Source organism: Neofelis nebulosa, chromosome 11 (genome assembly GCF_028018385.1).
Source record: "Neofelis nebulosa isolate mNeoNeb1 chromosome 11, mNeoNeb1.pri, whole genome shotgun sequence".
Lineage (NCBI taxonomy): Eukaryota > Metazoa > Chordata > Mammalia > Carnivora > Felidae > Neofelis > Neofelis nebulosa.
The window spans coordinates 77,235,331-77,262,030 of NC_080792.1; the positions used below are offsets into that span (position 1 = coordinate 77,235,331).

At 52.8% G+C, this 26,700-nt stretch overlaps 1 protein-coding gene across 11 annotated transcripts in view; it reads right to left on the reverse strand.

The window, feature by feature from the left end:
* The window catches only part of UBE3B (ubiquitin protein ligase E3B), a 52,944-nt gene that overhangs the window by 10,633 nt on the left and 15,611 nt on the right, over positions 1-26,700 (reverse strand). For all 11 annotated transcript variants that reach the window (XM_058691021.1, XM_058691023.1, XM_058691024.1 and 8 more), the window contains 14 exons: positions 26,084-26,189; positions 25,658-25,778; positions 24,565-24,742; positions 22,609-22,772; positions 20,878-21,045; positions 17,222-17,393; positions 15,530-15,648; positions 14,795-14,909; positions 13,818-13,917; positions 8,479-8,598; positions 3,687-3,863; positions 3,447-3,557; positions 861-998; positions 520-585 (listed from right to left, as the gene is read on the reverse strand). In XM_058691021.1, the coding sequence (XP_058547004.1) occupies positions 520-585; positions 861-998; positions 3,447-3,557; positions 3,687-3,863; positions 8,479-8,598; positions 13,818-13,917; positions 14,795-14,909; positions 15,530-15,648; positions 17,222-17,393; positions 20,878-21,045; positions 22,609-22,772; positions 24,565-24,742; positions 25,658-25,778; positions 26,084-26,189 (1,855 nt within the window). The remainder of the gene's footprint in view (positions 1-519; positions 586-860; positions 999-3,446; positions 3,558-3,686; positions 3,864-8,478; positions 8,599-13,817; positions 13,918-14,794; positions 14,910-15,529; positions 15,649-17,221; positions 17,394-20,877; positions 21,046-22,608; positions 22,773-24,564; positions 24,743-25,657; positions 25,779-26,083; positions 26,190-26,700) is intronic.

Here is a 26,700-nt window from a genome sequence, read left to right on the forward strand (position 1 = left end):
CGCTGAGGGAAAAAGCCAAAAGGAAAACTCTGGGAGCAAACTCCTCTGCTGGTGCAGTTTCAAGGGTCTTTTCTTCCGGCCCTGCTCTTAATGACGAGCACGAGCAAGGACTGGATTCTGTCCGAGGCACTTCCTCTCGGGTGGCTTCTTCCCCTCTTCAAGTCACAAGACTCTGTGTGTGACAGCTAATCCTCACCATGGTAACAAAAAGCAATGTTACCAACGGGGAATTAGAGCTTCCATCAGGAATGGCCCAGAGTGCGAGCTAAGCAAAGCAGGGTCTCCGTGGGGAGCTCTCCGAGGGCCAGGCAGGCAAAGGCCAGGTCAACTGGGATCGGAAAAGGGAGAGCCCTCCTTGCTGGCTAGGAGGGAGAAGGGGGATGGGCGAGGGAACCGGGGACGAGGACAGACAGCTGTGGTTTGTGGACCTCCGCCCGGGGGAAACACTAAGTGTCGGGAAGGTCTCAGGAAGCCGGTGGAGGGCGGCGAAGAATTGCTCAGCCCTAGAGGCCGACCTACCTGACCCATGACGTCCTCATCGTACGACAGAGTCAGGCCCAGGTCAGCGATGTCCCCTTCGTAACGCTAATGCAACAGAGAAGGGGCAAGTGTTGGGACCCAGGAGGGCTAGGTCCTCGAAGGTCTTAATACTTTCCCTCCTACTGAAACAAAGGGAAAGGCTCCTCACCGCGAGGAAGGGGGTAGAAGCGCCAGAAGGGGACGCGGGGGCCAGTGGTGGCTGCAGAAAAGCCCCTGTCCCACAGTAGGAAACTGCCTTCCACCACCCGAGAGCCCCGAGGCCTTCACTTCACTGCGTTTGCACTGGCCTGCAGCCAGGCCTTCTGCCGTGCCACACTGACCTTAATAGAAGTGAGGTTTTTGTAGAACTCTGAGTCCAGTGAAGGAAGCTCGTCCACGGAGCTATAGAAGACACTGTGGTGGTGCCCGAGCAGCTGGCTCAGGAAGAAGGAGGCGAAGGGCACATCCACCACAATTCCCTGTGAGAGGAAAGACAGAAGCTTGCCTGTCTGCCCCACGGGATTCCATCTCGGTGACCTCGTCGGGCTGGCCTGGGCTGCAGAGGGGCTCCAAGGGCACCAGTGAGATCTCTAGCTGCTGCCTAAACTTGCCCGGTGGAGACCAGTACCTCCCGCCACCTGGATCAAGTGCCTCTGGGGGACGTCACAGCACAGCAGGTAAGGGCACAGGCTTTGGAGCTGCAGAGCCCGGGGATCAAATCCCAGCTGCCCAGCTGCCTGGCTGTGAGGACATCGGTTCTCTCATCTGTAAACGGGGCCCAGCATAGCCTCGCCATTTTAAGGATTAAGTGAGCAGGCTGGAAAGGAACGGGGAGCACAGGCTCTCACCTGGAGGCAGGGCAGGGGAGAAAGACCTATCTAAGCTAGACCTAAGGAGCACAAGGCCCACAGGTGTGTTCTAGGAAGGGGACACAGAGCTCTCTGGCCACAGCACAGTGTTCGGGGTTGGAAAGGTGAGGGGTGAGGCCAGAGAGGAGGCAGGGCCAGATCAGGAGAGGTCTCTGGAGCTTCCTGGAGTCTGGACTCTATCCCGAGGGCAGCAGGGAGCCCCAGGAGGGCTCTAAGCAGGTTTGTACTTGAAATGGGGAAGGCGCCGGAGGAGGAAAATAGGAGGTGGGGATACAGCAAGGAAACATGCATTACACTGAGGAAAATGGACAGATTATTCTAGGTGGAGAGAAGACGGTGGATCACAGAGATTTAAAAGGGACAGAGTCAATGATGGCCTGACTCAGAGGGCTGAGTGAGTTAACGTGAGTTAACACACACTGCCCCTCACACAGACCCAGCATGTCCCAATTTCTCCCTGTGCTGTTACTGCTGGGGGAGGAGACAGACACTGGGTCCGGGGAACAGGGAGCACATTCCCAGAATGACGAAGGCACGCTTCTCAGCGGGCCCAACTCTTCTGGCGCCTCGTGTTTAAAGGAGAAACATGGCATATGGCCAAGTACATCCTCACGGGATTTCTTCTTTACATGGGAATCACCTGAGAAATGGTGGAAACAGAAGCACAGAAAAGGAGCCCAGGACCCCCAACCAGCCCAGGGCAGGAGGCAGCCTGAGGGAGCTTGGGCAGGGACGCAGACAGAGCACCTAACCGCACCACGGCCAGGGACCGAGGCCGTGGACGGAGGCCATTTACACAGAGAATAAGTATGCTCGGCCACAGGGCCTCTCTCCCTCCATCTGCCCCAGCCCCCGGCTCTGCTTCGGAGGGCAGCCTGGCTTCCCTGGGGTCTGTGACACGGTGAGAGGGGAGAGCTGCTCAGGCATCTCTGGAGCCCACCGTGAAGGCCACGAGAGCGGCAGCCCACGAGCTCCCACGGCAGCTTTACTTCCTGCCTGGAGAGCCGGACCCTAAGGGCGGGAACCAAGTGCCACCTGGCTTGGCTCATGGCAGACAGGGACCAGGAGTTGCGTGGGCCTCACCTGGAGTCTGCACAAGTCCACACCACCCTGACCCCATGAGACCGAGGAGCCAGGCACCACAGGTGTTTTACCTGTATTAGCTCATTTACCATCTACAGCAAGCCGATAACGTAGCTTTTGTTATCCCTACTTTTTCTGACGCGAACAAGGGCCTAGAGAAATAAAAGCAGGGGCACCTGGGTGGCTCAGTCGGTTGCGCATTTGACTCTTGATATCGGCTCAAGTCATGATCCCAGGATCATGGGGTTGAGCCCTGAATCGAGCGTGGAGCCTAAGATATTCTCTCTCTCTCCCTCTCTCTCTCTCTCTCTCTCTCTCCCCCTCTCCCTCTCCCTCTCTCTCTCTCTTTTCCCCTCTCCCCTGCTCCTACTCCCTCTCTAAAAAAAAAAAAAAAAAAAAGAAAGAAAGAAAAAAAAGGGAAATAAAAGCAACTTGCAGGTGCAGTCACACAGCTGGCCAGGGAAGACCGGTCTCAACCAGGAGCTGTGGGCTCTGGAAGGCCCTGCCTTCCTTGCCTTCTGTAGGCAACACCCGGACCCCTGTGGCTGGCTCTGAAGCACTCACTCCAATAACAAGAGATTTAAATTTAAAAAGAGCCATAACAACTATCACACCCCACAAAATGCTGCCCTCCTGGGGACCAGGAGGGACCAGGCCAACCTGGGTTTGAAGTTGGATTCTACGGATTAACTGCCACTGAGACTCTGGACAAGTGTCTCAAAGCCTCAGTTCTGTCACCTGCAGGTAAATGGGACAGCAGCAGCCACACCACAGCACTGGCGAGAGGATGAAATGGCATAACGTGTAGAAAGCACCAAGTGTTTCTGTCCAGTAATCTCGGGTCCTGTCCTCTTTCCTGGACTCCATCCTAACGACAGGTCCTTTACGTGGCCGGTCACCAAAACGCGCACGAAGTCCACGGGGATTCTAACATCTCATTTTCCCTTCCGGGGTGATGCTCCTGAACATGCCTACCTCATACACAGCCTTCCCCAGCATCTTGCCCACAAACTCGAAGAGCTGTAGATAGTTCTCATGAATGTAGGACGTGGGTGAAGGGTACAGCCTCTCGTCCCCGCTGGTTGTCTGTGAAGAAGAACGGAGAGAGAGGCAGGGAGGTTAAATGCCTTGTAAAGAGCAAGCCCAGCCCTTCGCTTCTCGTTTGTCACCGAGAACCTGACTGCTGTCAGCCCCGCTCCCGCTCCCCTTAAATACCTTGAACAGATTGAGTGCCGGGTCGAACACCCTCTTGATGATTTCCTCCAGGAACTCCTTGAAAACACCGTCCTGGTCAATGCCAGCCTCGTCCACCCCGAGGTCATTGACGAACTTCACACGGATCACGCCCTTCATGGCGTGCTGGGACAGCTGCCGGAGCTGCTCGTAGCCATCCTGCCGAGAGCAGAGTTGCAGCCCATCAGGAGCGGGAGGACTTCTGCGTAACTCAGGGCTGCCTCCCCAAGGCTCCTGCTCCCGTGTGAATCCTTCCCGGCATAATTGCTAAACAGTTAGGACGCAGGGTGCGGGGCGGCGGGGGGGGGGGGGGGGGGGATGAGCAGTTCTCACCTGCTTGTACAAGAGCCTGTTAAAAGGAAAACTCATTTTGGGGATGTGACACCACTGCTGTGTGGCAAGGGGAGGCTGCCTCTGAGACGATGCAGAGCACCAAGACAGGGAAACCAGGCAAGGTGAGTCGACAAGCTCTCGGCCATCCCATCTCATCCGCACAAAGGATGGAAGAAACTGGGACAAGATCCTACCCTCTATTTTAATGCAAAGAGTAGCTTATTTAGCTCACCGTAAAAATCAGTCAGTGAGACTCATAGATCACCACAAGGTGAGAAAAGTAAGTACCCCCCACTGCTCAACTCCTGGTATCTTTCCCCAGATCAGGAAAGGCCTGGTGAGTCAGTCTGAGGAATTTAGTGCCTGAGGGCACTAGGGAGCCAGAGAAGAGTGGGGGGGGGGGGGCGGGACGGGGGACGACATGACTGGCTTTCTCAGAAATATCGTTGTTGATGGCACAGCAGCTGGAAGGAGGGGACAAGGGTGCAGGAGTGAGTCAAGGGTGCAGGAATGAGTGATGCTGGGCCCACAGGCAGGGGCAGGGGGGAGGAGAAGCCTGCAGCCAGCCCTCGAGGCATGCAGCCATTTAGTACCCGGACACGACTGACTTTAGAGTTCTTGTAATCATCTTGTTTAGTCTGTCTCTTGATTCTAATCTGTCAAGGTCTCCTAGGTTCCTCGCATGTGGACACTGATAAGCTGGCCTAAGCTGGCCGCTCAGGTGTTCGTTTCAGAGCAGTGACTGTCAGAAATAGTGCTGAACAGGACAGCGGCCAGGGAGGAGTCTTCTGATCCAACAGGAGCCGCCCCGTCATGAGGGAGAAGCCGTCATAGGGGAGAAAGTGAGCTCTTTAGATCCTGTCGCAGAAGGTGCAAATCAACTGCAATATCCCTACAGAGGCCGCCCCACGGGTCTCCCTCTCAGGCATGACTGCAGTGCCGTGAGACGTTCTGCTAACACGAGACAGATCATCTCTATGGCATCCACCTGTCTGCCAGTCTGGTCCCTTGTCACAAAGCACACGAGGCCAGAACAGTAAGACCTGCTTTGGGAAACTCTTGCCACCTTCCTGCTGATCGCGTTCCTCTGGTGATGCAAAGGACTGTCCCATGGTGGCTCCCGATCTTATTCTGGGGTGAGGGTCCCAAGTTAGTGAGCCAGTAATAACTACCTCTGAGTGTCTTTGGAAGGCAGAGGACCACGGTTTCGGGTGCACAGGCCCGTGAAGTATCCTGTATGCATGTGGAAGTCTGAAAACCATGAAGTTAGATGGAAAGAAGCGGGAAACAGAAGTCACTGTGCAGCGCCAGCGGCAGCCTTTAAACCACGTGTCTCCATTTGAGATCACCATCTTGGCACAGAGTCGGGGATGGGTGGAGAATTCCAACATCTTCTTGCTTGCTTGCTTGCAGGATTTCCTCCATTCTGCTTTGAAATGATGCCTCCTAGCTTTACTTCCCATTAGGAGGGGTGTCGGTATCATGCAGATTAAACGAGATGGTGTCCTGGGCAAGCACTTAGCACATGGCTGAACACAGGGCAAGTGCTTAAGGAATGCTCGTTGGAGTCAAATCTTATTTATTTTTCATTTATTATTGATTGATTGATTGAAAGGGGTGGGGTGCGAGGGGCAGAGAGAGAGAGGGAGAGAATCCCAAGCAGGCTCTGTGCTGTCCGCTGACTCGGGGCTCGATCTCACAAACCACGAGATCATGACCTGGCTGAAATCAAGAGTCGGACACTTAACCGACTGAGCCACCCAGGCGCCCCTCAGTTTTTCTTCACCAGCCCCACGTTGGCCTTTTCTCTGAAGGGCTAGAGAGAGGAATTTGCCAGCTGCCTCCTAACTGCCTGCTGCACCCCACATCCTCCGGGCACTGGCGGCATCACACGAGGATTCAACCTGCGTCTGTCCTTCCTTCCGGGAGGTGGGTCGGAGGAGGGCGTTCCTCTTTTCTACTGCAACTCAAAGACCCTGACCTGGGACGAGAGCTGGCTCCCAGGCGCGGCTCTCCCACTGACACCTGAATGAAGCTGACTGTGAATCGTAACTTCTCTGGCCTCAGTTCTGCCTTTGACAGAGTGAGGGGACAGGGCTGGGCAGAATATGGCCAAGGTTCCTCCTGGTTCTCAGATGCTAGGGTCCCGGCCCCGTTCACCCTCTGTGAGGGGACACCTTCCTGCAAAACTTCAGGCTAACACCTGGAAGCCGAGTACTAAGGCAGCACCTTCAGTACACACCACAGAAGAGGGAACCGAATAAAAGCCCGGGATCTCCCAGGAGCGGCTAATATCGGCTTTGTGATGCCCCCTTGTGTCCAAATCCAGCAAATGCCACTGCGCGCCTCTGTTCTAACCACCAAACCACCACAGAAGGAGAATGACTAGAGTGACTGAATATATGACCCTCTCCCCTTCCCAATTCGATATGAACAACAGTAATCAGGTTCATGACGAGATAGATTCTAATGGAATATGGAAAGGAAAGCGGACTTGGCCTAAAGCCTAAGAAAGACATCCCTCCTCGGACATCCCTGGAGGCTGTGTTGGAGCAAGCAGGCCCAGGGTAACAGGGACGTCAGGGGACTCTCCCATACGCAAGGACGCTTGAGGGAGTTGGGGATTCTGTCATTCTCAGGGCGCACCAGTCTCTAGCACCCCAGACTTCCCGACTGTCAGGAAGTGACACGTCAGGGCTGGCCGCATCTGAGTGGGACTGAAGATGTTAAGGGACGGGGGAGGAGCGTGCAGGTCCGACCGAAGAAAGTGCTGCAGGAGGGAGTTTCCAAACCCACTCGGTCTTTCTCTTCTTGGAGTCAAAGCAAAGCTTGCAAACTGGTGGCCTGCAGGTTGAATTTGCCGGGAAGACCGGTGTTATCTAACCTTCCAGGCACATTACCAAATTCCATTAGCTCCCAACATAAAAGCTCTGGGGATCTCACACAAAACCCCGCATTTTGGCCTTCTAAAAACCCAGAGCATAGTGAAGCCGAAATCCCCACACAGAAGTAGTCAGGTGGAATTGGGTGGAGGCGGTCTCTTTTAGGGGGCACGTGGTCCCCACCTGCTCACCCCTCTCTACTGCTCGAGAACAATGAGGCTGGACGCCAGGTGTCATTTATCCACTCGCTCGTGGGGTCCTTTTTCTTAAGTAGTGACCTAAACTGCGGGCCGTGTTTCAGAGAGCGCAGGGTGGGGGGAGCCAGGGAAGTGAAGAAGATTCCTGTCGTTCAGCATGCAAACAAGATGCTCCTGCGTGGACACACTCGGCCGGCTTTACCCATTCCCACGACCAGCAGGGTCCCTGTAGGCACTTACATTTCTTACCTCTACTTTTAAGAATGTCAAAACCGTCACCTGGTTACCACATGGTGCCTTTCCCCAGCAGACCCCAGTGTCAGTCACCAGTGGCCGGGGGGGGGGACTGAAAGCAGCTCTCCAGGAAGGAGCGTGCATCCCCCAAGGGAGAAAATGAAAATGTGTCGGGAGGAAGGGCTGCTGCCGTGGCCGCTGGCCGGTGGCTGGCTACGTGGCCACGCGCTGTCCTGAGATCCCGCGACTGCCCTCCGCTGCGGAACAGGCTAATGAGGAAACGTGGCTGAAGCTAGATAAAAGGTCTGAAGAGCAAGCATGGGCAAATAAACCCAGCCCAGCCTCTTCCAGGAATGTGGGCTTGGGACTCAGTCACCAATTCTACCACCGCTGGTGGGATCCGCACGTTTGGGCAGGTTCCGCACTGCACAACCCTGGGGGAGGGTACGGCACACACAACGCAGACCTCGCAGTTACATATGTTTATTGTAACAACGTTCCGGCAGACGGTAGTTGGTGTCTTGTTCCAACAGAATCAATATATTACAATTTTCTGACATATAGAGGTGACGTGTTCTGAGGACAGGCACCAATTTCTGGCACACATGAAGCTGCCACATAGCAGCAACTGTGGACCCTGGGTTGGCTGAGGTGAGCCACTTCACTTGTTCCTCCCAAGTTCATGTCTACCAAGAACTCCTAGCTCTAGAATACATGCACTTCCCAGTATGGCTCAGTAAACTTACTACCTACGCTCCAGCCTCCACATTCACAGTTGGGAGTCTGGGCAAAGTGCCTGCCAGGACGAATGGAGTTTGCACAGACACGAGAATGCCTGCATGTGGCACTTCCTGCGCAAAGGGGCACAGTGCTCAATGTTCCAGCCTGGGGGACCCGCATGGGGAACAGGAAGGGAAACACTGCACTGCGGGTTCCCGACACCGAGGACATGTTTAATCAAGCGGCCCTTCAGAGCAGATCCCAGGACACATGGCCCCATTCCGCTCCCTAAGTCTCGATTTCGGGGTCATCAGACCAGGGGGTGACAAGGACAGTTCACAGGCAATAGATCGTCCATTAAAAACCCCCCGTCTCACAGAGTACACCTTTTTGTGATGGGCTTCTCACCTCCAACATGCGGGACCGTCGGATTGTGATGTGGGTGACGTGGGGAGAGGCTGAGCTGGTTTCCACAAGCCCCAGTTTCTCCTTCTCCTTGGTAACCATGTTTCGGAACAGGAGAACTCTCTGAAATGAGCAAAGGTGAGACCGGGAACTGGGTCAACAACGGATGATTCCCTAAAGACACGCTGTACGGGACTAACGAAACAAGTCACGCGAGAGGCCACCACAACGGGATGCTCTGATAGATGCTACGGGTCAGAAGTGTCTGGGGAGAACAGGAGACGTTCCCAAAAACAACCTTGGGAATTAGAAATCTAGCTGAGTACATGCCAAGGAAGAAAGGCCCCAGAAAGAGTGGTCTGGCTGCAGCCACAGTCCGGTTAAAAATAGTCTGGAAGCCGGGACGCCTGGGTGGCTCATTCAGTTAAGCATCCGACTTCGGCTTGGGTCATGATCTCACGGTTCATGGGTTTGAGCCGCACAATGGGCTCTGCACAGTGTGGAGTGTTTTTGGGAGTCTCTCTCTCTCTCTCTGCCTCTCCACCACTCGTGCTATCTCTCTCTCAAAAATAAATAAGCTTTAAAAAAAATGGGGTGCCTGGCTGGCTCAGTCGGTTGGGCGTCCGACTTCAGCTCAGGTCATGATCTCGTGGTCCATGAGCTCGAGCCCTGTATCAGGCTCTGTGCTGACAGCTCAGAGGCTGGAGCCTGCTTCCGATTCTGTGTCTCCCTCTCTCTGACCCTCCCCCGCTCACACTCTGTCTCACTCTCTCAAAAATAAATAAACATTAAAAAAAATTAAAAAAAAAAAAAAAAAAAAAAAACAATGGTCTGAGAGAAAATCATTCTCATTCAGTCCATAAGCCACTGTAAAAACCTGGTGGTAGAACAGGTTACAGAGGCTGCTTTATATACCTATGCCTGCTTTAAAGGAAATCAACGTTAGGAGTTAAAAAAGAGAAACATTTCAAAGATAATTTTCACTGTCAGAAATTTCAAAAAATGATCCCACAGAATAAAGGTCCCTGACCTTTTATCAGCCTCCTCTGTGCCCTCAAGCACACCATAGGCCCCCCCCCCCCCCCCCCGTAATATTTCTCAGTTACTGTTAGAGAAGAACCTTCTCTCCCATGGTCAAGATTCTGATAAGCCCCTTTCAGGAGAGCACGACCCTTGGCCCCATCCTGGGGTTGAGAATTACTGCTGTAAAAGCACTCTGAGGATGTCTGCTGAATGAAGAAATAAATCCAATCACTGCTGATTTTGTTTAAAAATGGGAATCCCCTCAAATGTCAAAGGATTTGTTAAATACAAATAAGAACAGTCAGAATGGTTAACAACAACGATGGAAACAAGAGCTAACTATATACAGGAGAGGTTAGTGTGTTTACGTTTGATCATTTCATTGACTACGAAGTTAACACACGGCTGCAGCAGGAAAAGTGATTGCCAACGGCTTCCCGAGGAGGAGGAGGAACATATCTGGCAGAGGGGTTACTTCTCAGGGGAGCCGCTTGAGGTGGCTGGTTCACCAGCCTAGAAACAAGGACTGAAGTGCTCTGGATAGTATCAGGGTTCCAGGACAACATGGAAAGGAAGGATAGACGGAGCCACAGTGAGGGAGGCTGTGACGGGGACGAGGGGCACTGGCATGTGTCTTGTCTGTGCAGGGGGAATTGAGACTTCCAGAACAGGTCTTTAACTTGTGTGGGGCCATGAGGCACGACTGTTTGCTCTCACCCCAAATCTCTAGCATGACCTGAACATGAGGCAGAAGAAAAGCTTCCCAGGGCACCTGGGTGGCTCGGTCGGTTAAGCGTCTGACTCTTGACTTAACCTCAGGTCATGACCTTGTGGTCGGGCCCTGAGCTGACAGCGTGGAGCCTGCACGGGATTTTCTCTTTCCGTCTCCGTCTGCCCCTCCCTCCACTCGTATGTGTGTGCCTCTCTCTCGCTCAAAATGAACAAATAATCATTTTAAAAAAATTTTAAAAGAAGAGTTTCCCACCTGGGTTAATCCCATATGGGGCAGAGACTGCCCACACAGAACTAAAAGTGCAGAGGTGGCCGTGAGAACGGCAGGAGTCAAGGAAAGACTGTGTGGGGCTCTGGTCTCCACGGGGCGTGAAGGGGGTTTGGGGCAACGGTACGCAGCTCTCAATGGTATGAGAGGCCTCGCGACGGCAGCAGACATCTGAGAAAGGGTCCTTGTCTCCATTTTGCAGATGAAGACACTGACTCACCCAAGGTCACACAGCTGGTGGACACAGGGGCCACAGTCAAACCCGGGACTCACACACGGGCCACCACACCACAGAGCCACTGCCCACCCCGTGTGGCACCAGGCCTTCCAGGCCAGAACAAAAGAGAAGGTCTCAAGTCCCAGTCCGGGGATGCACTGCACGTAAAAGTGTAAAAGCAACGTAAGAGAGTGCAGAGAAGAAAGTGCTGCGTGTGTGAACGAGGCAGAGCCGAGGCCTTGGAAAACTTTGAGGGAAGCGGGAAGAGCTTTGTGGGCCGCCCACATGAATGAGATCAAGAACAGGGGGAGTTCTGGTGTTTAGGGCAGATGCCATAATGACAGGCGCAAGATTGCGGGCAGGCCTGGAGAGACTATAACCCCCCTGTGCGCTCTGGCGAGAACATGCCAGCGAGAGAGGGCGGTACGTGCCCCCCCAGGAGGGGACAGTGCCTCGCTGCTATGACATACTGAGCGTCAAATGCCCTCCTGTATCTGCTGGGGCCATAAAAGGGTCAGGACAGGTGCCAGGGGATTGGGAAGGGTCCCCATGAGAGGAGAAAAAGTTCCTGAACCAAGGACAAAAAGCTTGGATGGCAATCTTAAGCACAATTCCCCAAAGAAAAAACACACAGTGAGGATTAGATTATAGCCTGGTCCCCAAGACATGCCAACTAATCTCAGAAGTCCTCAGGCTTCTTGTTCTCAGTACCCCCACAGACTCAGTAATGACTTTCACGGCACTCCTAGGTCAAAAGAAATACTTACAGTGCCATCTACGAGGTAGCAAGGGTCCTAGCCACTTGGTAAGTATTTATGTGCTAAGAGCTTCGTATTTTAAAAATACATGCACGTTGAAACGAAAACTGAGTTTTGTTTTTAAAACCCAGCGTAGTGGCATCCTCGAAAGGAGCGTTGAAATCGTGAGCTTGGGCTGGTGCTCCACATGGTGTCCAAAGGATCTCACTGTGCCCTTCTCAAAAACCTAAAATGCCCTGTGACAACCCAGGGTCACCCCAGCAGAGCGCCTGTGACCTGCAGACACATGGAGCGGCAATCCCAGACTACAAGGGATGGGAGTGCTATGGTCCAGGGCTGACCTCACGGACACGCGGGGCCAGGGCAGGGTGCTGCGTTTTCAGTTAGACTGCCCCAAACTGGACGAGGCCCAGGGGATGGGCGGCTGGAAGCCACTTCCCCAAGGAGTAGCTGGGGGGAGGGGAAGGATGCTACCTGTGGCACAGAGAAGACCAGAAAGCAAACGAGAGTTGTCTGCACATCTCAGAAGATTTGGAGATTCCACTTAGAGTGGCTGTTCAAGGACCAGAGAGTAAGTTACACAGAAGTAAATCAGGTTAAGGTGAGGAAGACCGTCCCATCACTGGGAAGAGTAAAGCAATACAATGGATGGCTTTGCAAGGCTCCTGGCCTTCTACCTGAGGCAAGGTCAGGTGTATTGTCGGAGGCCTCCCACCCCAGATGGAGGCGTTTAGCTAAGTAATCCCCACAAATTCCCTTCATTTCCAAGAGGCTCTGCTATCAAGTGCAATAAGAATTTAAACAGCCACATCCGTTTGCAAATCACTACTTGAGGGTAAAGAACGGCAACTGCGAGTATTAACATCAAGGTCAAAACAATATCAAAGAGCAGCGAGGAATATGTATCTCTGAAAACTAAGGTTCAGTGTACAAAAAATGTGACTTAGGCTCTTTTCTAAAAATGTCTTTTGTCCAAAAAGAAAAAACAAAGGGAGGGGCGCCTGGGTGGCTCCATCTGTTGAGCGTCTGACTCTCGTCTCAAGTCACGGTCTTGCAGTTCATGGGTTCGAGCCCTGGGTTGGGCTCTGCGCTGACAGCGCGGGGCCTGCTTGGGATCCTCTCTCTCCCTCTCTCTCTGCTCCTCTCCTACTTGTGCTCTCTCTCAAAATAAGTAAACTTAAAAAAAAAAGAAAGAGAAAAAGAAAAAGGAAAAGAAAGAGAGGCACACGAAGACCGTAAGAGTCTCTTCTGAAGGAGCACAGTATCATTGCGGGTTCCAGCAGACATTTCTGGAGTGTTCACTACAGACCAGGGACACGGGCAGCACCTTCCCTCATTTCCTGACACTCTGGCCACTGTACCTGACCCTTTCTGAGACTCTCATGTCTCTGGGGTCCGGGACACCACGCTGCTGGTTTCCCTCCTCTGATGAGTCCTCTCCTCATGCTGGCCCTCTTAACAACAGGCCCCTTGGTTGTCTGACTCCGCCCGGTTTCCTGACCACCCTGTCCGTGGCCATGGATGCAGTCAGATTTGGGCGCTGTCCACGTGCAGTGTCTCTCTCCAGCCCCACTGTCCGATGGCCTCGAGGAGTGGCGGACACCGCACGCCTGTGCCGCCTGTTCAAAGCTGACCTCCTCTAGCCCGCGCCCCTACCCCAGGGAATGACTCCCCCAAGCGCCCAGGAGCCCAAGCCAGAAGCCCACCCACCACCTGAATCCCTCGTTTCCTTCTCTGAATGTCTTTGTTCTGACCCTATCGTCTCTCCACTCCCATAACACCTCTGCCTCTAGCTGGTCTTCCGCCCCATGGCCAGAAGGAACCTTCTAAAGCGTAGCTCTGACCAGGGGCCCCCGAAGCTGATAACGCTCCAACGGCTCTGGCCAAAATGCAAGCTCCTGCCCTTGGTCTGCAGGGTCCTTCCAGCTCCAACCCCAACAAACCCGCTCAGCTTCCTGGCGCTCCTTCATATCCTCCGCAGCCAGACCGTACGTCGGGCCCTCCATTAGCACCGTATTCTCAACCCCCCGGGCCTTTAACCACTGGAAGCTTCTCCTGACTCCCTTCCCCCTGTTGCCAGCTGGGCCTGGCCCCCTTGTCTGGACTCCCCCAGCACCCATCCCTGTGACATGCCCCCCACCTGCTAGAACTGCCAGTGCATACTTTCTGCAGCTTCTGTACTCGGCTTAATACCTGATGTAGACGGAGACCCACTGTCCGCGCACATTTGCGGAGTGAACGAGCTCGTTTCTTTCTTTCCAACTGCTACGGCAAAGGAGGCGAGTCGGGTGCCATGCGGCGGGGCACAAAGATGCACAGGGGCCCGGGTCTGAGAGCAACTCACGTTTTTGTGGGGAACGACATGAGGGACGTACTGCAGGATCAGCTGCGCCCGTCTTCTGTCCTTGTCCAGTTCTTGGAAGAGCACGCTAGGTTTGAGGTCCCTGCAGAAGAAAGGCATGGGTTTGGGGTTATCACAGGACAGCAGCTCTCTAGCGCAGGGGCGGCCAGCTCCAGCTTGCTGCCGTTTCTGTAAGCAAGGTTTTGGCGGAACACGGCCACATCCGTCCACCACGTACCGTCACTGGCCGCTTTCCCGCCACAATGGCAGACTGGGGCTCTTGCAAAGGAGAGCCTCTGGTTGCAAAGCCTAAAATACCTCCTCTCTGCTCCGCCAAACCCCACTCTAGTGCCACAACGTAAGAGCTGACATGTCATTTATAAAAAATGGCAGACATCTTGGGACACCTGGGTGGCTTCGTCGGTTAAGCTCGATCTCGGCTCGGATCACGATCTCACGGTTCATGAGTTCGAACCTTGAGACAGGCTCTGTGCTTACAGCACAGAGCCTGCTTGGGATCCTGCCTCGCCCTCTCTTTGCCCCTCCCCTGCTTGCTCTCTCTCTTAAAATACACAAACTAAAAAAAAACCAAAACCCAAACAAAACTGCAGACATCTTACACTTAGTTGTTGTAAGTGGATCTCCCCACCCTACCCCCAAAAGGCCAGCTGTAGTTTTCATCCTGCTCGTTCTATTGATAAAAACCACCACTGAACTCTCATAACCTGCTGCTCGGTTCAGCTACAAGAAGTTTCTTCCCATTTGCTAACCATGCCCTGGCTCTGTCACCATTACTGAGCCCTGACCACCCTTAGGGTGAGCATGTCCTCACAGGCACCAACCGCTGGGCGGTCTGTCCTCCCAGGGGGACAGAGGATGAGGGAGCGATGAAGACCCTTTGGCCCCAGAGCACGAGTCCGGCCGCCTGACGGAGGGGAGGCTGGCCCCCACAAACCCGCTGGCCTGGCCCTGCTCCTCACTTTCGCAGCCAGTGGTCCTCGGGGGCAAAGCGCCGCCGGCAGTCCCTCTCGTACAGCACCATCAGCCAGCCGTGGACAGAATGGAACAGCTCCAAGGTGTCCCCCTTGGCGTTCTCTGTGGGTCAAAGAAATGGGAGAGCTGCAAACACAGAGCTGGTCAGGGCTGGCAAGGAGCCAAGAGGATGGCGCCTTGTCTCTGCACGTCACCAGCCCCCACCAAGGTCTCTGTCTCCCTCACTCTATAGAGTCCACGTGGAATCGACAGAATAAAAGGCGCCCCGGGTACGTTCTGTTTGCAGGACCCTAGCGCCTCAGACACAATCACCACTGTCTGCCTCCCACTAGCAGCTGATCCAAAGGCCCTTTTTAATCTAAGGAGCTTTGTACCAAGCAAACTGGAAGCACTTCAGGAGATGAGCTCTGACTTGGAGCGTGCCCTGACACATGTTCTCTTTTCACGGAAATCGACTCAAAGAAGCAAAGGGAGATCCGGGGCAAAATCATCATCGTTAATAATCCTTCACACCTACACGTACTTCCTGAAGGGAGATGTAAAACTTCCATATCTGCACCTGCTATCTTAAGAGGCCGCAGACAGGAGAAGTACAACTTCTAAGTACGTGAATAAACGTGCCTGTGCAATTGGTTGTGATGGGCGATAAAGCTAGGCATCGGCTGATGTTCCAGACCGTGGCCTCCCCGCGTGCGGCACGACGGCTGGCTTCTTCGCCTTACCTACGATCCCATCCCAGATCATCTTAAACACAAAGGAGTTCAGGAAAGAGGAGATGGTGACCAGCTCTTCCAGTTTGAATGAAATTTGTTCTTCGTAAACTTCGATGTCGTCAAGGATCCTAAATCAGATGGAAAATTATTCACAACTTCCCACGGAGGAAAGGGGAGGAACGACGAGATGTGTACCTCTTACTAGACATTCGAATAGAAGCTCACGAAGTAAGCTCTGATGGGTAGGATGTGCTTCAGGAGAACCCGGAGGGGAGAGCAGCTGGGGACAGAGGTGAAGCAAAAGCGACCACGTGCAGATGAGTGTGGAAGCTGGTAATGGGCATTTGAGGGATCCTTCTACTCTTCTCTCCGCTTTCTATTAATTTGAAACTGCCCATAGTGAAAAATTTAAAACCACAACAGAGAGAGGAAAACAACAATAAGCTTCTCTCTGTATTCTCCTTATTCATAAGGATCTGACTGTGACACCTTCTCCATCCATGCCTATCAAGAAATCTTGACAGAGAGTGTATGCCCACGGAGAAAAGCTGTAGAATCTTTCCCTGCATCTGCAGCAGCCACTAGTGACCGTTAGTAGGTACCTGAGAAGTGTTTATGAGGGAATGAAAAACGAATGTTTGAAAGAATGTGTGAATAAATGAACTGTTTAAGATGCAGCTCTACCTGAAAATCTCCTCAGTCTGCTCCGTTCATCTTAGGGCATGACTCATTCTTGGATCGTCTTAGACCCGGCCCTTCAGGGTGTCTTACCCTTGCCCTGGCCTCCAACTGCTCATGGAGCACCTCTCTTCGTGGTTCTTACCCAATCTGCCACCTTGTGTCCCTGATCCCCTCCCACCCAATGTCTCCTACCATGAACATAACTGCCTGACGGGGTCCATTCTCATAATTCTTTACCAACCTTTGGAAGAAGTGGAGTTAAAAGAATACCCAACGCACAAGTAGACACATAGGCTGAAAAAAAAAAGCACTGACTGGGACTCACATCTATTAATTCCCCACTCTGAGCCAGGCACTGCACTGAGAACTTGGCTTTCCTTTTCTCATGTACTCCCCTATCAGATGGCTGATAACCATTTCTACTCTTTGAAGGAGGAAGCTGAGAGTGGTTAAGCAACTCGCCTAGGGTTAGTTGATAATCATGACAAGAACCGCAGCCCGCAGCCCTTCCTAAGTGTCCGGGACTGTGCTGAGCACTTTGTGTGCTTTATCTCCTGCAATCCTTACCACAGAGCCCAGAGACACGTGCTACTGTTGTTCCCGCTTGTAGGTGAGGAAGCAAAGGCTCGGAAAGGTGGAGCCCCCTTGCCCGGGGTGTCTCAGGAAGTGGCCCACCCAGGATTTGCATCCTGGCACTCTGGCTATGGAACTTTCCAGGTAACTACTAACCTAGCGAGGAAATGGTAGAGCAGTGATTTGAACCCAGCTCTGGGAGAATCCCAGAGCCCACACTCAGTGGGACTGAACCAGCTCCCCTGGAAGGATGGAACTAAGAACTGCTGAACCCCAACTATGTGCCACCTACTTTGAAAATGTTTTCTCATCTAATTTTCCTAATGACCCTGCCACACGGGTCCAGAGGATGGCGGCAATCACATCAGCAACTGCTTCCTTCCTGACACTGTCATTGGGCTTCTCCACATTCTGGAGAGGAACTCGGCCCCACAGCAGTCAACCTACGTGACGAGGTGCCGGGAGCAGTCACAGAACAGCGTCAGCATGGCCAAGAGCTGCTTGGACTCTTCGGTGTCATTGTTGAGGCACTCCGAGAAGAGCTTTAACCCTCCGTGGGGCCCCAGCTCACAGATAAACGCCCACAGTTTGGGGAGCAGGTCATCAAGGTAAGTGAGTCCTGGAAAAGGACAGAGAAACCCAAGCTTCAGGTGGGGGCACCATCTGGGTCACGGTTTCTCCTATCCGCTGGGGGAACAAAACACTCCTATTAGTGGACACTTAATGGGTGTGAAAAAAGGTGCAATTACTAAGAAAATCATTATCACCACCGAGAGTGACGATGGCAATAACAGCTACCGTTTAGTGGGTGCTTTCTACGTTCCAGACGTCATTCTAAGTACTCTGCATGCATTATCACCTTTCTACCTTGTGAAACCTAACGTTACCTCCATCTTATGAGGGAAGAAACTGAAGCCTGGAGAGGTTGAGTAATTAGCTCCAAATCACTCAGTCCAATAAGGAGCAGAGCCAAGAAGAGGAACCCAGGTCTGTCTGACTCAGCGTTTATATTTTAAATCTGGGGTCAGCAAGTTTTTTCTGGAAAGGCCTAGAGAGTCAGTACTTTCGGGCTTTGTGGGCCTGGCCTAACACCCTGTCACACTACTGAATGCTACCAGCATAGCACAAAAGCAGCCACAGACAAGATGTAAATGAATGGATGGAGCTGTGTTCCAATAAAACTTTATTTACAAAACCAAGTGGTGGGCCGCATTTGGCCCCTTTGCTGACCCCTGCTTTAAACCATCTTTCTGGCTCACCTACAATTTAGCAAAGCTTTCCTCTTTTCTACTATTCTACCTTTGTTAAAAATGGGAAAGCGGGGCGCCTGGGTGGCGCAGTCGGTTAAGCGTCCGACTTCAGCCAGGTCACGATCTCGCGGTCCGTGAGTTCGAGCCCCGCGTCAGGCTCTGGGCCGATGGCTCGGAGCCTGGAGCCTGTTTCCGATTCTGTGTCTCCCTCTCTCTCTGCCCCTCCCCCGTTCATGCTCTGTCTCTCTCTGTCCCAAAAATAAATTAAAAAAAAAAAAAAAAAAAATGGGAAAGCAATTAACGACTGTAGCAGAGATCCCGTGAAGTGTCACACAAACATTTAACCCTGGGTGGAGAAGACATTTTAGGAACGCTTCCCGATGGCATTTTAGGAATGCTTCCCGGTGGCTACAAGGCGTCAGGCACACAGGCTACGTCACTATCACATTTTAAGTCTATTAGTGCAGCTACTGACTCAGAGAGTCTGGCTCTGAAAAGTCCATGCGTCCCTGAAACTACAGTAGGGCGTGTACCTCAAATTATTCCTCATTTTTCACTTTCTGCCGGAGTCCTTATAACCCCCCTCATTTTACAGGGCACTCTGAATTACTCGGTTCCGGACAAAGAACTGCTTCGGGAAGGTATACCCGCCTGGAGGAGGAGGAGGATGACAGACTCAATGAGTGCTGCTCTGTGCTTAGACCAGGGTGGCCTGAAGGAACCAGAGAGGAGTGGCCACTTACTACTCCTGAAGGCTGGAGCTCACATTTTCCAAGGGGCAGGACGAGATTACGGAACGTAGACCCCTCAGAATTTAAGAGGAGGTGGAGACAGAGACGGAGTGAGCAGCCGCACTGCGGGGACCACAAATACACTCCCACGGGACGAGAAGGGAAGAGCAACTGCTCTCACATCACGTGAATGGCCCTCACGGCGGGGACGAACACGCTCGTTCCGGGCCTCAGACGCGGCTTCAACAAGGGCTGCGTCCGGCGCGACTCCGACGGCAACGAAGACGCAGGGCCCTGGGGAGCCGGGCCACAGGGCAGCACGTGGCACGCGAGGAGCGGGAGCAAAGCACGTGGTCTCCCACACTCTGCTTCGCGTGTCGCTAAGCAAACGGACCCAATACTCTACCGACGCTTTACGCTAGTTTATCTCCTTCTTAAAAGGATACGTTTTCAAGTCAGCCAAGAGAACTTCTGGGTTCTCTCACTGGGACGAGGAGGGATGCCTGAATTTGTGGTCGCCTCAAAAAGCTGAACGCGGGCCCATCACCTCAAAATCCCGTCACTCGATACGCTTCTCAAACCCTCACACTGGGTGCTGGGGCCCTGGGCTCGGTCCGGGCCCCTTTTCGTCTGCTTTTACCCTCCCCCAAGGGAACCTGCCCCGGGCCCAGGGCTTTGCACAGCACGCCTCTGCTCGCGCCCCCGCGCGGTCCACTCGCGTGCCTGCCTGGCACCTCGCTCTCCTCACAGCCAGGCGGGACTCTGTTCCCCCAGCCTCCCTCCCAGCGGGCTTCTCCAGCTCTGCAAATGCACCACCATCCACAGGCTGTGGGGGCCAACAACCCGGCCTCATCTTGGAAGCCTCTAGCCTTCACTCCCCCAAATCCAACTGTACCGTAGGACCTGCAGACACGACTTCTAAAACACGCCCAGGTGCCCCGGCTTTCAACCCCGCCACCACGCCAGGCCTGTGCTGTCCAAGCGGGGACCGCGCTGCCCCGGAGGAGGCCTCTGGGAGTGTCTGGAGACGGGCAGCGTTGGCACGAACGGGGAGGGGAAGCGCCACAGGCATCTGTGATGGCCGGGCCGCTCAACACCCTACAAAGGACAAGACGGCTTCCACCGCCAAGAACTGTCGGGCCCAAAACGCCAGCAGTGCTGCGGCCGAGAAACCCTGCTCCAGTCCAAGCCCACGCTGTCTCATGACGTCCATGGTCACAGTGCCCGTCATGACGGGCACTACATTCTTCCCGTGCCTACAGCTCATCTCCTCATTCTTAGAATCCCTCGGGGAAGAGACTCCGGCTGTCTTAGTCACCTCTTTATCCTCAGCCTGGCACACATAGGTGCTCTATCAATACGTGAAGATGAGTAAGTGTGAAAGAGAGAGGCAGTGGCAATTTATGATGTAAAAAAAGGTACAACGAAACAGAAAAGTTCCATATCCTTTACGTAGTCAACGGCTTTACGGCTCACAGACTTCCTGTCCTCGTAAGACCAATTCCTACGAGGCAGTGGAAAGCCCCCAGTACCCACACTCTTGTGTTCACAGGGGTGGGGTGAGGGGGGCGGGGCGCAGAACTTTCTTCCTTGCTCAGCTAAGAAGGAAAATGCTGGGCAGAGACCCATGTGATGAAGATATTATGCGGCCGATAAAAATGGCACTTTGGAAGAACCGCTGACCGGGATAAAATGCTTCTAAAATGATTAATGGAAAGGGCACAACTACGTATTTCAGTCTAAATGTATACATACGTGTAGCACACTCAGGCACAGGTGGTTATCTTTGGAAAATGGGATTAAACATGGTCTAGGTTTTCTTTCTTTTCTTTTTTTTTTTTTTTTCTAGTTTTCTATTCAGAAAAACAGTAACTTTTGAAAGCAAATGGCACTCCGTAATGAAAACAAGAGCCAGGTCACAGGAGCAAGCCGGCCGCACCAGGATGGAGGTTAGTGTGAGCCATTTAGCTGAGGTGTATCAACCTCGAAGGGGAATAGCTCAAAAACAACCTCCTCCAAAATATATTTTCTGAGCTAAGGAAGCCAGAAGAAAATCAGCTTTTTCTAAGGAAAGTCATCCCCCAGTGTTGGAGACGGAAGAAGACGCCTCAGGCCTCCCAACCTGTGAGTATCTGCAGCCGGATCTGGGTCAGAGTCGTCAGCGAGGTCTGGTAGAGGACGCAGATGTTGCAGACCTTCTGGACCTCCGCAGAGTCCACACGCTTACCCCCAACAGGCCTGAGGATATTCCGAACTGATGCGGACTTCTGAAACGCGCGCTTCAGGAGGTCTGGCATGGAGAGGAGAAGGAACGTGTGAGCAGACGCTCAGCCATCTGCCCAGTTTCACTCTGTAAAGAGCATTTCGATAACGTGCCTCCTTTATAGCCAGGGCCGGACAGTGGGGCCACTGCTCTGACTCAAGTTATCTCTCTGGGATAAATTAGAAAAGCATTAACCACAGGCATTTAGGTGGAACCCAAAGACCTCTTCAGAACATCAGAAGATGTTCCAGAACAAGCCAGGCACATTCGACTCCTACAGGGGATTCCTTTACTTTGCCACCGGACTTCAGAACCCACAAGGGTAAAAATTCGACCGTATTAGGGGATGATGGGTGAAGGCAGGTGGCCTGGTTGATTCCCAGTTCTCTGTACTTTCAGAGGGGAGCAGCATCAACCTCGAGCACTGATACTTGCTTTGGGTTGTGCTCGAAGGTTAGTTTTAAACCTTCTCCCTTACATTTACATCCTTCTGAAGCGACACTGAGCCCTGCTCCCGGGCAGCTGTGACATGGGGCTCTGCACCACACTGGCTGGCAGAAGAAAAGTCACCCGGAACCTGGACATTTGCCACAAGCAGGTGGCGCCACAGAACTCGGTGTCACTGGCATTTCCCGAACTTTTCTCAGAGTGGGCAAGAAACCTTTCCATGGACCCTATGACTGATTCCGCAGCAGGAGCAATGCCAAGGTGGCCTGGCCAGTGACCCAGTGTCCTCTGCATAAGGACCCCCACGTGGGAGACTTCTTCTATGATTAGGAACTCAGAAAGGCTCTACCTCCCTTAAGAAATGAACCTTCTGAGGCATGTGGGTGGCTCAGTCAGTTAAGCATCTGACTCTTAGTTTGGGCTCAGGTCATCATCTCGCGGTTCATGAGATGGAGCCCCACATCGGGCTCTGTGCTGACAGCGCGAAGCCGGCTTGGGATTCTCTCTCTCCTAAAATAAATAAATAAACTTAAAAAACTGAGGGCACCTGGGTGGCTCAGTTGGATAAGTGTCTAACTCTTAGTATTGACTCAGGTTGTGATCTCACGGTCTGTGGGATCAAGTCCCGTGTTGGGCTCTGCACTGACAGTGCAGAGACTGCTTGGGATCCCCTCTCTCCCTCTCTCACTGCCCCTCCCTCGCTGATGCTTTTTCTCTTTCTTTCAAAATAAATAAACTTAAAAAAAATTTAAAATTTAAGAAACGGGCCTTCCTTCTTCCTGCTAGGGAAGAGTAAGAAAAGATCCCCACCCCCCTTTTCATTTTAGCCACTAGAAATTCAGAGCCAAATGGAAGTCCAGAGACAACCACCATGGCCCTTGTGGCACACCCATCTGTGGACACTCTTCTCTATATACGACCTCGGTTTTGTTCACCTACTGCTACTTCCCTGGTCCCTGTTTTCTATTCCTGAAGATTTTCTATTGCTGTTTTGCTGAATGTGAACTTGGTTTAGTGGTCTTAAAACCCTTGTGGGAGAAGTCCGAGCGTCACAGAAACAGAGGGGAGAAGGCACACAGGGACAGCAGGAGCGGCCCCCGAGCCAGGCAGAGCCACAGAGTCGGCCCCCCCCGAGCCACTTACTCTTCACGGGAAGCACGTTCTGGGGGGATGCCGGCTGCGCGTGGGCTGGCTCCTGGTTCTCCAGAAGCTTCTTGTTCAGGATGTCACTGAAGAAGATCCGGATCAGAGGCACCCCCCACAGGAACTGCAGCTGTTTGGTGATCAAGGGCATGGACTCGTTAAGGCTACGAGAGAGCAGGAGACCGGCGCTGTCAGCTCCGCCTGACGGATGGCCGGGGAGAGCCCGCTCAGCTCCCCAGAGGGCCTTCCGCTTGGAGGGGTGGCTACAACCTGCCACTCGACATGGCGAGTAAGAGGATACGAAAAAGGGGGCCTAGATGCATAAGGCGCTGGCCTCTTTGCCTCCTCTGCCACCCCACCCAGGCCTCCCGTGCCGCCAACACCATCCCTGCTCGCCCCAGGGCCGCAGGCTCCACCTGCCACAGTCATGCCCTCTCTCTGTTCTGACCCCACCCCATTTACCATCCAGTCGACAAAAGCCATCTGCCGTCTGCCGCACTGGCCTCTTCTTCACATCCAGCCCGCAGGCCTGGCCCGCGAGTCTCCACGACCCCCAACCTCCTGAAAGTCTCCCCGCTCCACGCCGCAGCCCTAGCATCAGACTCACACTCCTGAAATCCGCCTTCATCACCTCCCGGCTTAAGAGCCTATGAGGGCTCCCCTGGCTCCCGGCACCACAGTGGAAACAGCCACGACCCATGAGCACGAGCCAGGCCTAGAGGCAGGCCCTTCACGTACCTTATCTCCTTCAATCCTCTGAAACACCACACTCCGAGAGACTGTGAAAATCATCCCCGGGTTTCGGGCAAGGAGAACAGGGTAAAGGGGCTTGTCCAAGTCCACTCAGAGCAGACCAGGTTGCCCACTGCTGCCCCCCCCCCGCCCCCCGCCCCTCCTGCCTCCCAGAACATCCTTCCTGAGGCCACAACACACCTGCCCCATTCTCCTCAGGCTGGGCTATCACACTGGGGCCCATCACGGGCTGGCCATTTGTCTTTTCAACTGGATGGCACTCTGGTAGGAGGAAAAGGGAGACTATCCTGGGATTTCCTCCCCTGGCCCTCACTCTTTGTTTCAAGGACATCTGCCAGGGATCCAGGCAGCTATCTGAACAGGAAAAGAGCCGGAAGCTCTAGCCACCTTCACTCCCGAGACCTGCCTCATCTCAGCCCAGGAGGCTTGTTCTGCTTTCAAATCTGTGATGCCGTTTACTTACTCTCTCTCTTTGAGCCTAGCGCTTTTAATGTTTTTGAGTCCTTTAGTTACAAAATTTTAAACTTATATTCCACCTCTTGAAAAGGATCTGAGGTGACCTCTACCCCCTTTCAGTCACGGGGCTTATTTTAATCACCTGCAAAATACGGCAGTCTAGGGAGTCAGGAAAAGTGATACTGAAAAAGAAAAAATAGGGTTGACAGATAAGGTTCACAATTTACTAAAGAACGAAATACAAAGTAAATGATCTCAAAAAAAAAACCAACAACAAAAAACTATTGAGTGGTGCCTGGGTGGCTCAGTCAGTTGAGCGCCCGGCTCTTGATCTCGGCTCAGGTCACGATCTCACAGGCTGTGGGTTCAAGCCCCACATCGGGCTCTGCACTGATGGTGTCAAGTGTGCTTGGGATTCTCTCTCTCTCCTCCTCTCTCTCTGTCCCTCCCCCACGCATGTGCATGCTCTCTCTCAAAATAAATAAACTTAAAAAAAAAAAAAACCTGTTGATATTTACAGGTAAAAAAAAGAAACTGAAGGGACGTTCACACGGTTGTCTCTGGGTAGTAGCACAATGGGATGGTTTTTTTTCTTTTGGTCTTATCTAGATTTTATCCAGTGATATATATTACTTTTGCAACCAGAAACAAAACAACAGAAGCCGGAAGAAAGATGGAAGGAAGAAGGGGGAGGTGGTGAGAGACAGGCAGGAGACAAGAAAGGCAGTCATTTGCCCTGGGACTTACCCATAGTCCACAGATTGGGAGAACCAGCCGAGGACGGGGTGCCAGTGCGTCAGGTTGGATTTCTTCTGGGACACGTACTTCTGACAGTAGCACAGCATCTGGGTGAGCAAACTCACGAACCCATCCGTCTCTTCCTCTAACACCTTGGGGCTGAGGGAGCCCAACTGCAGAAGGTTGCCTGCAAAGAGAGAAGGCTGAGTGCAAGGAGCCCGGGCAGACCCGCTCCGTCACCTCGCAGCCCCACTCTCCGCCTGGGGCTCCCGCAGTCATGTCCACGTGCAGGAAGAAATCCCACGTGGAGAGGCACCTGGCAGCTGGCGGTGCTGGGGCTGCTCCGTGTCGCGCCTGGCTTCAAACCCTGGCCCTGCCACAGAGGAGCTGTGCGACCCTCAACCCACCTCTCGAATCCGTCTCCTCATCTAGAAGATTGGGATAATGATCCCCACTCTTGCCGTGAGGATGACAGGCAGACTCATACGCAGACGTGTGTGAACTTTAGTTAGCATATAACACTTCGATACGACACTAAAACTCGAGAATCGAGAGTCAATGTAAGAAATGACCTTTGGAAGGACACCTGAACGTCCTAGGAAGTCACTCTTGTTCAGCGTTCACCGAAGTTACTCACCACGAACTCCCTTAAAATTTAGCCCCAAGGACCTTTTCCTCCATTAAAAAAAAACCTCTTCTAAGTGATGAGAATTACGCTCTACCCATTCGCTTCTGTCCTTTCTCTACTTACAAGGCAAACGTAAAATAGATGATGAGGCTCTGCTCCGATCTAAACACCACCCAGCTGTGCCCTCCCTTCTCTTTTGAGATGAGAATTACCCAGGTGACTCATCCCATTTTCATTCTTCTCTTGGATGCCAGGAAGCTGAGGGCCAAAATTTGACATTTTTCACTCAGCCAGGTTGCCAGGTTGCTATATTTTCCATCAGTTTTCAATTCTACGTGTCTATTTTATGTATCCAATTACATGTCTTTTATCGTTAGGTACTTCCAAGCGTTACTAAAAACAACTCATGATCCCCAGAACAGCAAAAAGCAAACACGCTTGGGCTTCTCCTGATGCCCAGCCTCAGATACTCACCCATTAGACAAAGCGTATGGCATCCTTCTAAGCTTTCACATACGTCACGGCATCGATCTTCGTTTCTTAAAAATGTGATGAATTTACGAAGCATGTCATGAGATTCTAAAACGGTGAGGCGCTGCGAACAATTGCAGACTGTTAGAGCGGGAGCTGACAGGAAGAATTTCCCACTGGAGCATGAACTTGGTCGCTTGCACATCAACACCTAGATGCCAAACATGCTCTCAACGGCCAGGAAGAAAATGAACCAAGATGAGGACCTGGCTCTCTCGGCTGCTAACACGAGTGTGTCTACAGCAGCTCCTGCCTTAGTAGAAGTGTCAGGAGAAGAGGTGGAAATGAAGGGAGAAAACATTTTACTCTCTAATTTCTAAGAAGAATGGCAAAAATGGACTGGGGGTGGGGAACCGGAGAGCCACTTACCTCAGGGGTCACTGTGCTGAGGTGAGTCACGAGAGCAGGCACAGACATGATGTGGATGAGGAATGGCCGAAGCAGACTGTCTGAAAATTGTGCAGCAATCACAGGGCTAGACACAGACAGATCGCCTTATTCACATGGGTTTGCATGTTGCCCCGGAACCAAAGAACCACTCTGCCAACGCCCCCAACTCCCTTGAAATTACGCCTCACAGGACGTCTAGGAAAACTAAAGGCTGAAAATGGGGACATCCAGTCTCAAAAGACCACACATACGTACTAGATGCTCGGTTTCCCTTGGTGCCCTGTTACGTACACCTCGCCATGAGGTCATCAAAAACCTCCCTTAGGGGCGCCTGGGGGGGCTCAATCAGTTAAGCATCTGACTCTCGGTTTCAGCTCAGGTCATGACCTCATGGTTCGTGAATTCGAGCCCTGTGTCGGGCTCCATGCCGACAGCACACAGCCTGCTTGGGATTCTCTCTCCCCCTCCTTTCCTCTGTCCCTCCCCCACTCTTTCTCTCTCAAAATTAATAAACTCTAAAAAACAAAACAAAACACTTCCTTTAGCCTCGCAGTTGTTGCACCTGAGCCCCCTTGGGGGACAAATTCTGCAGACGT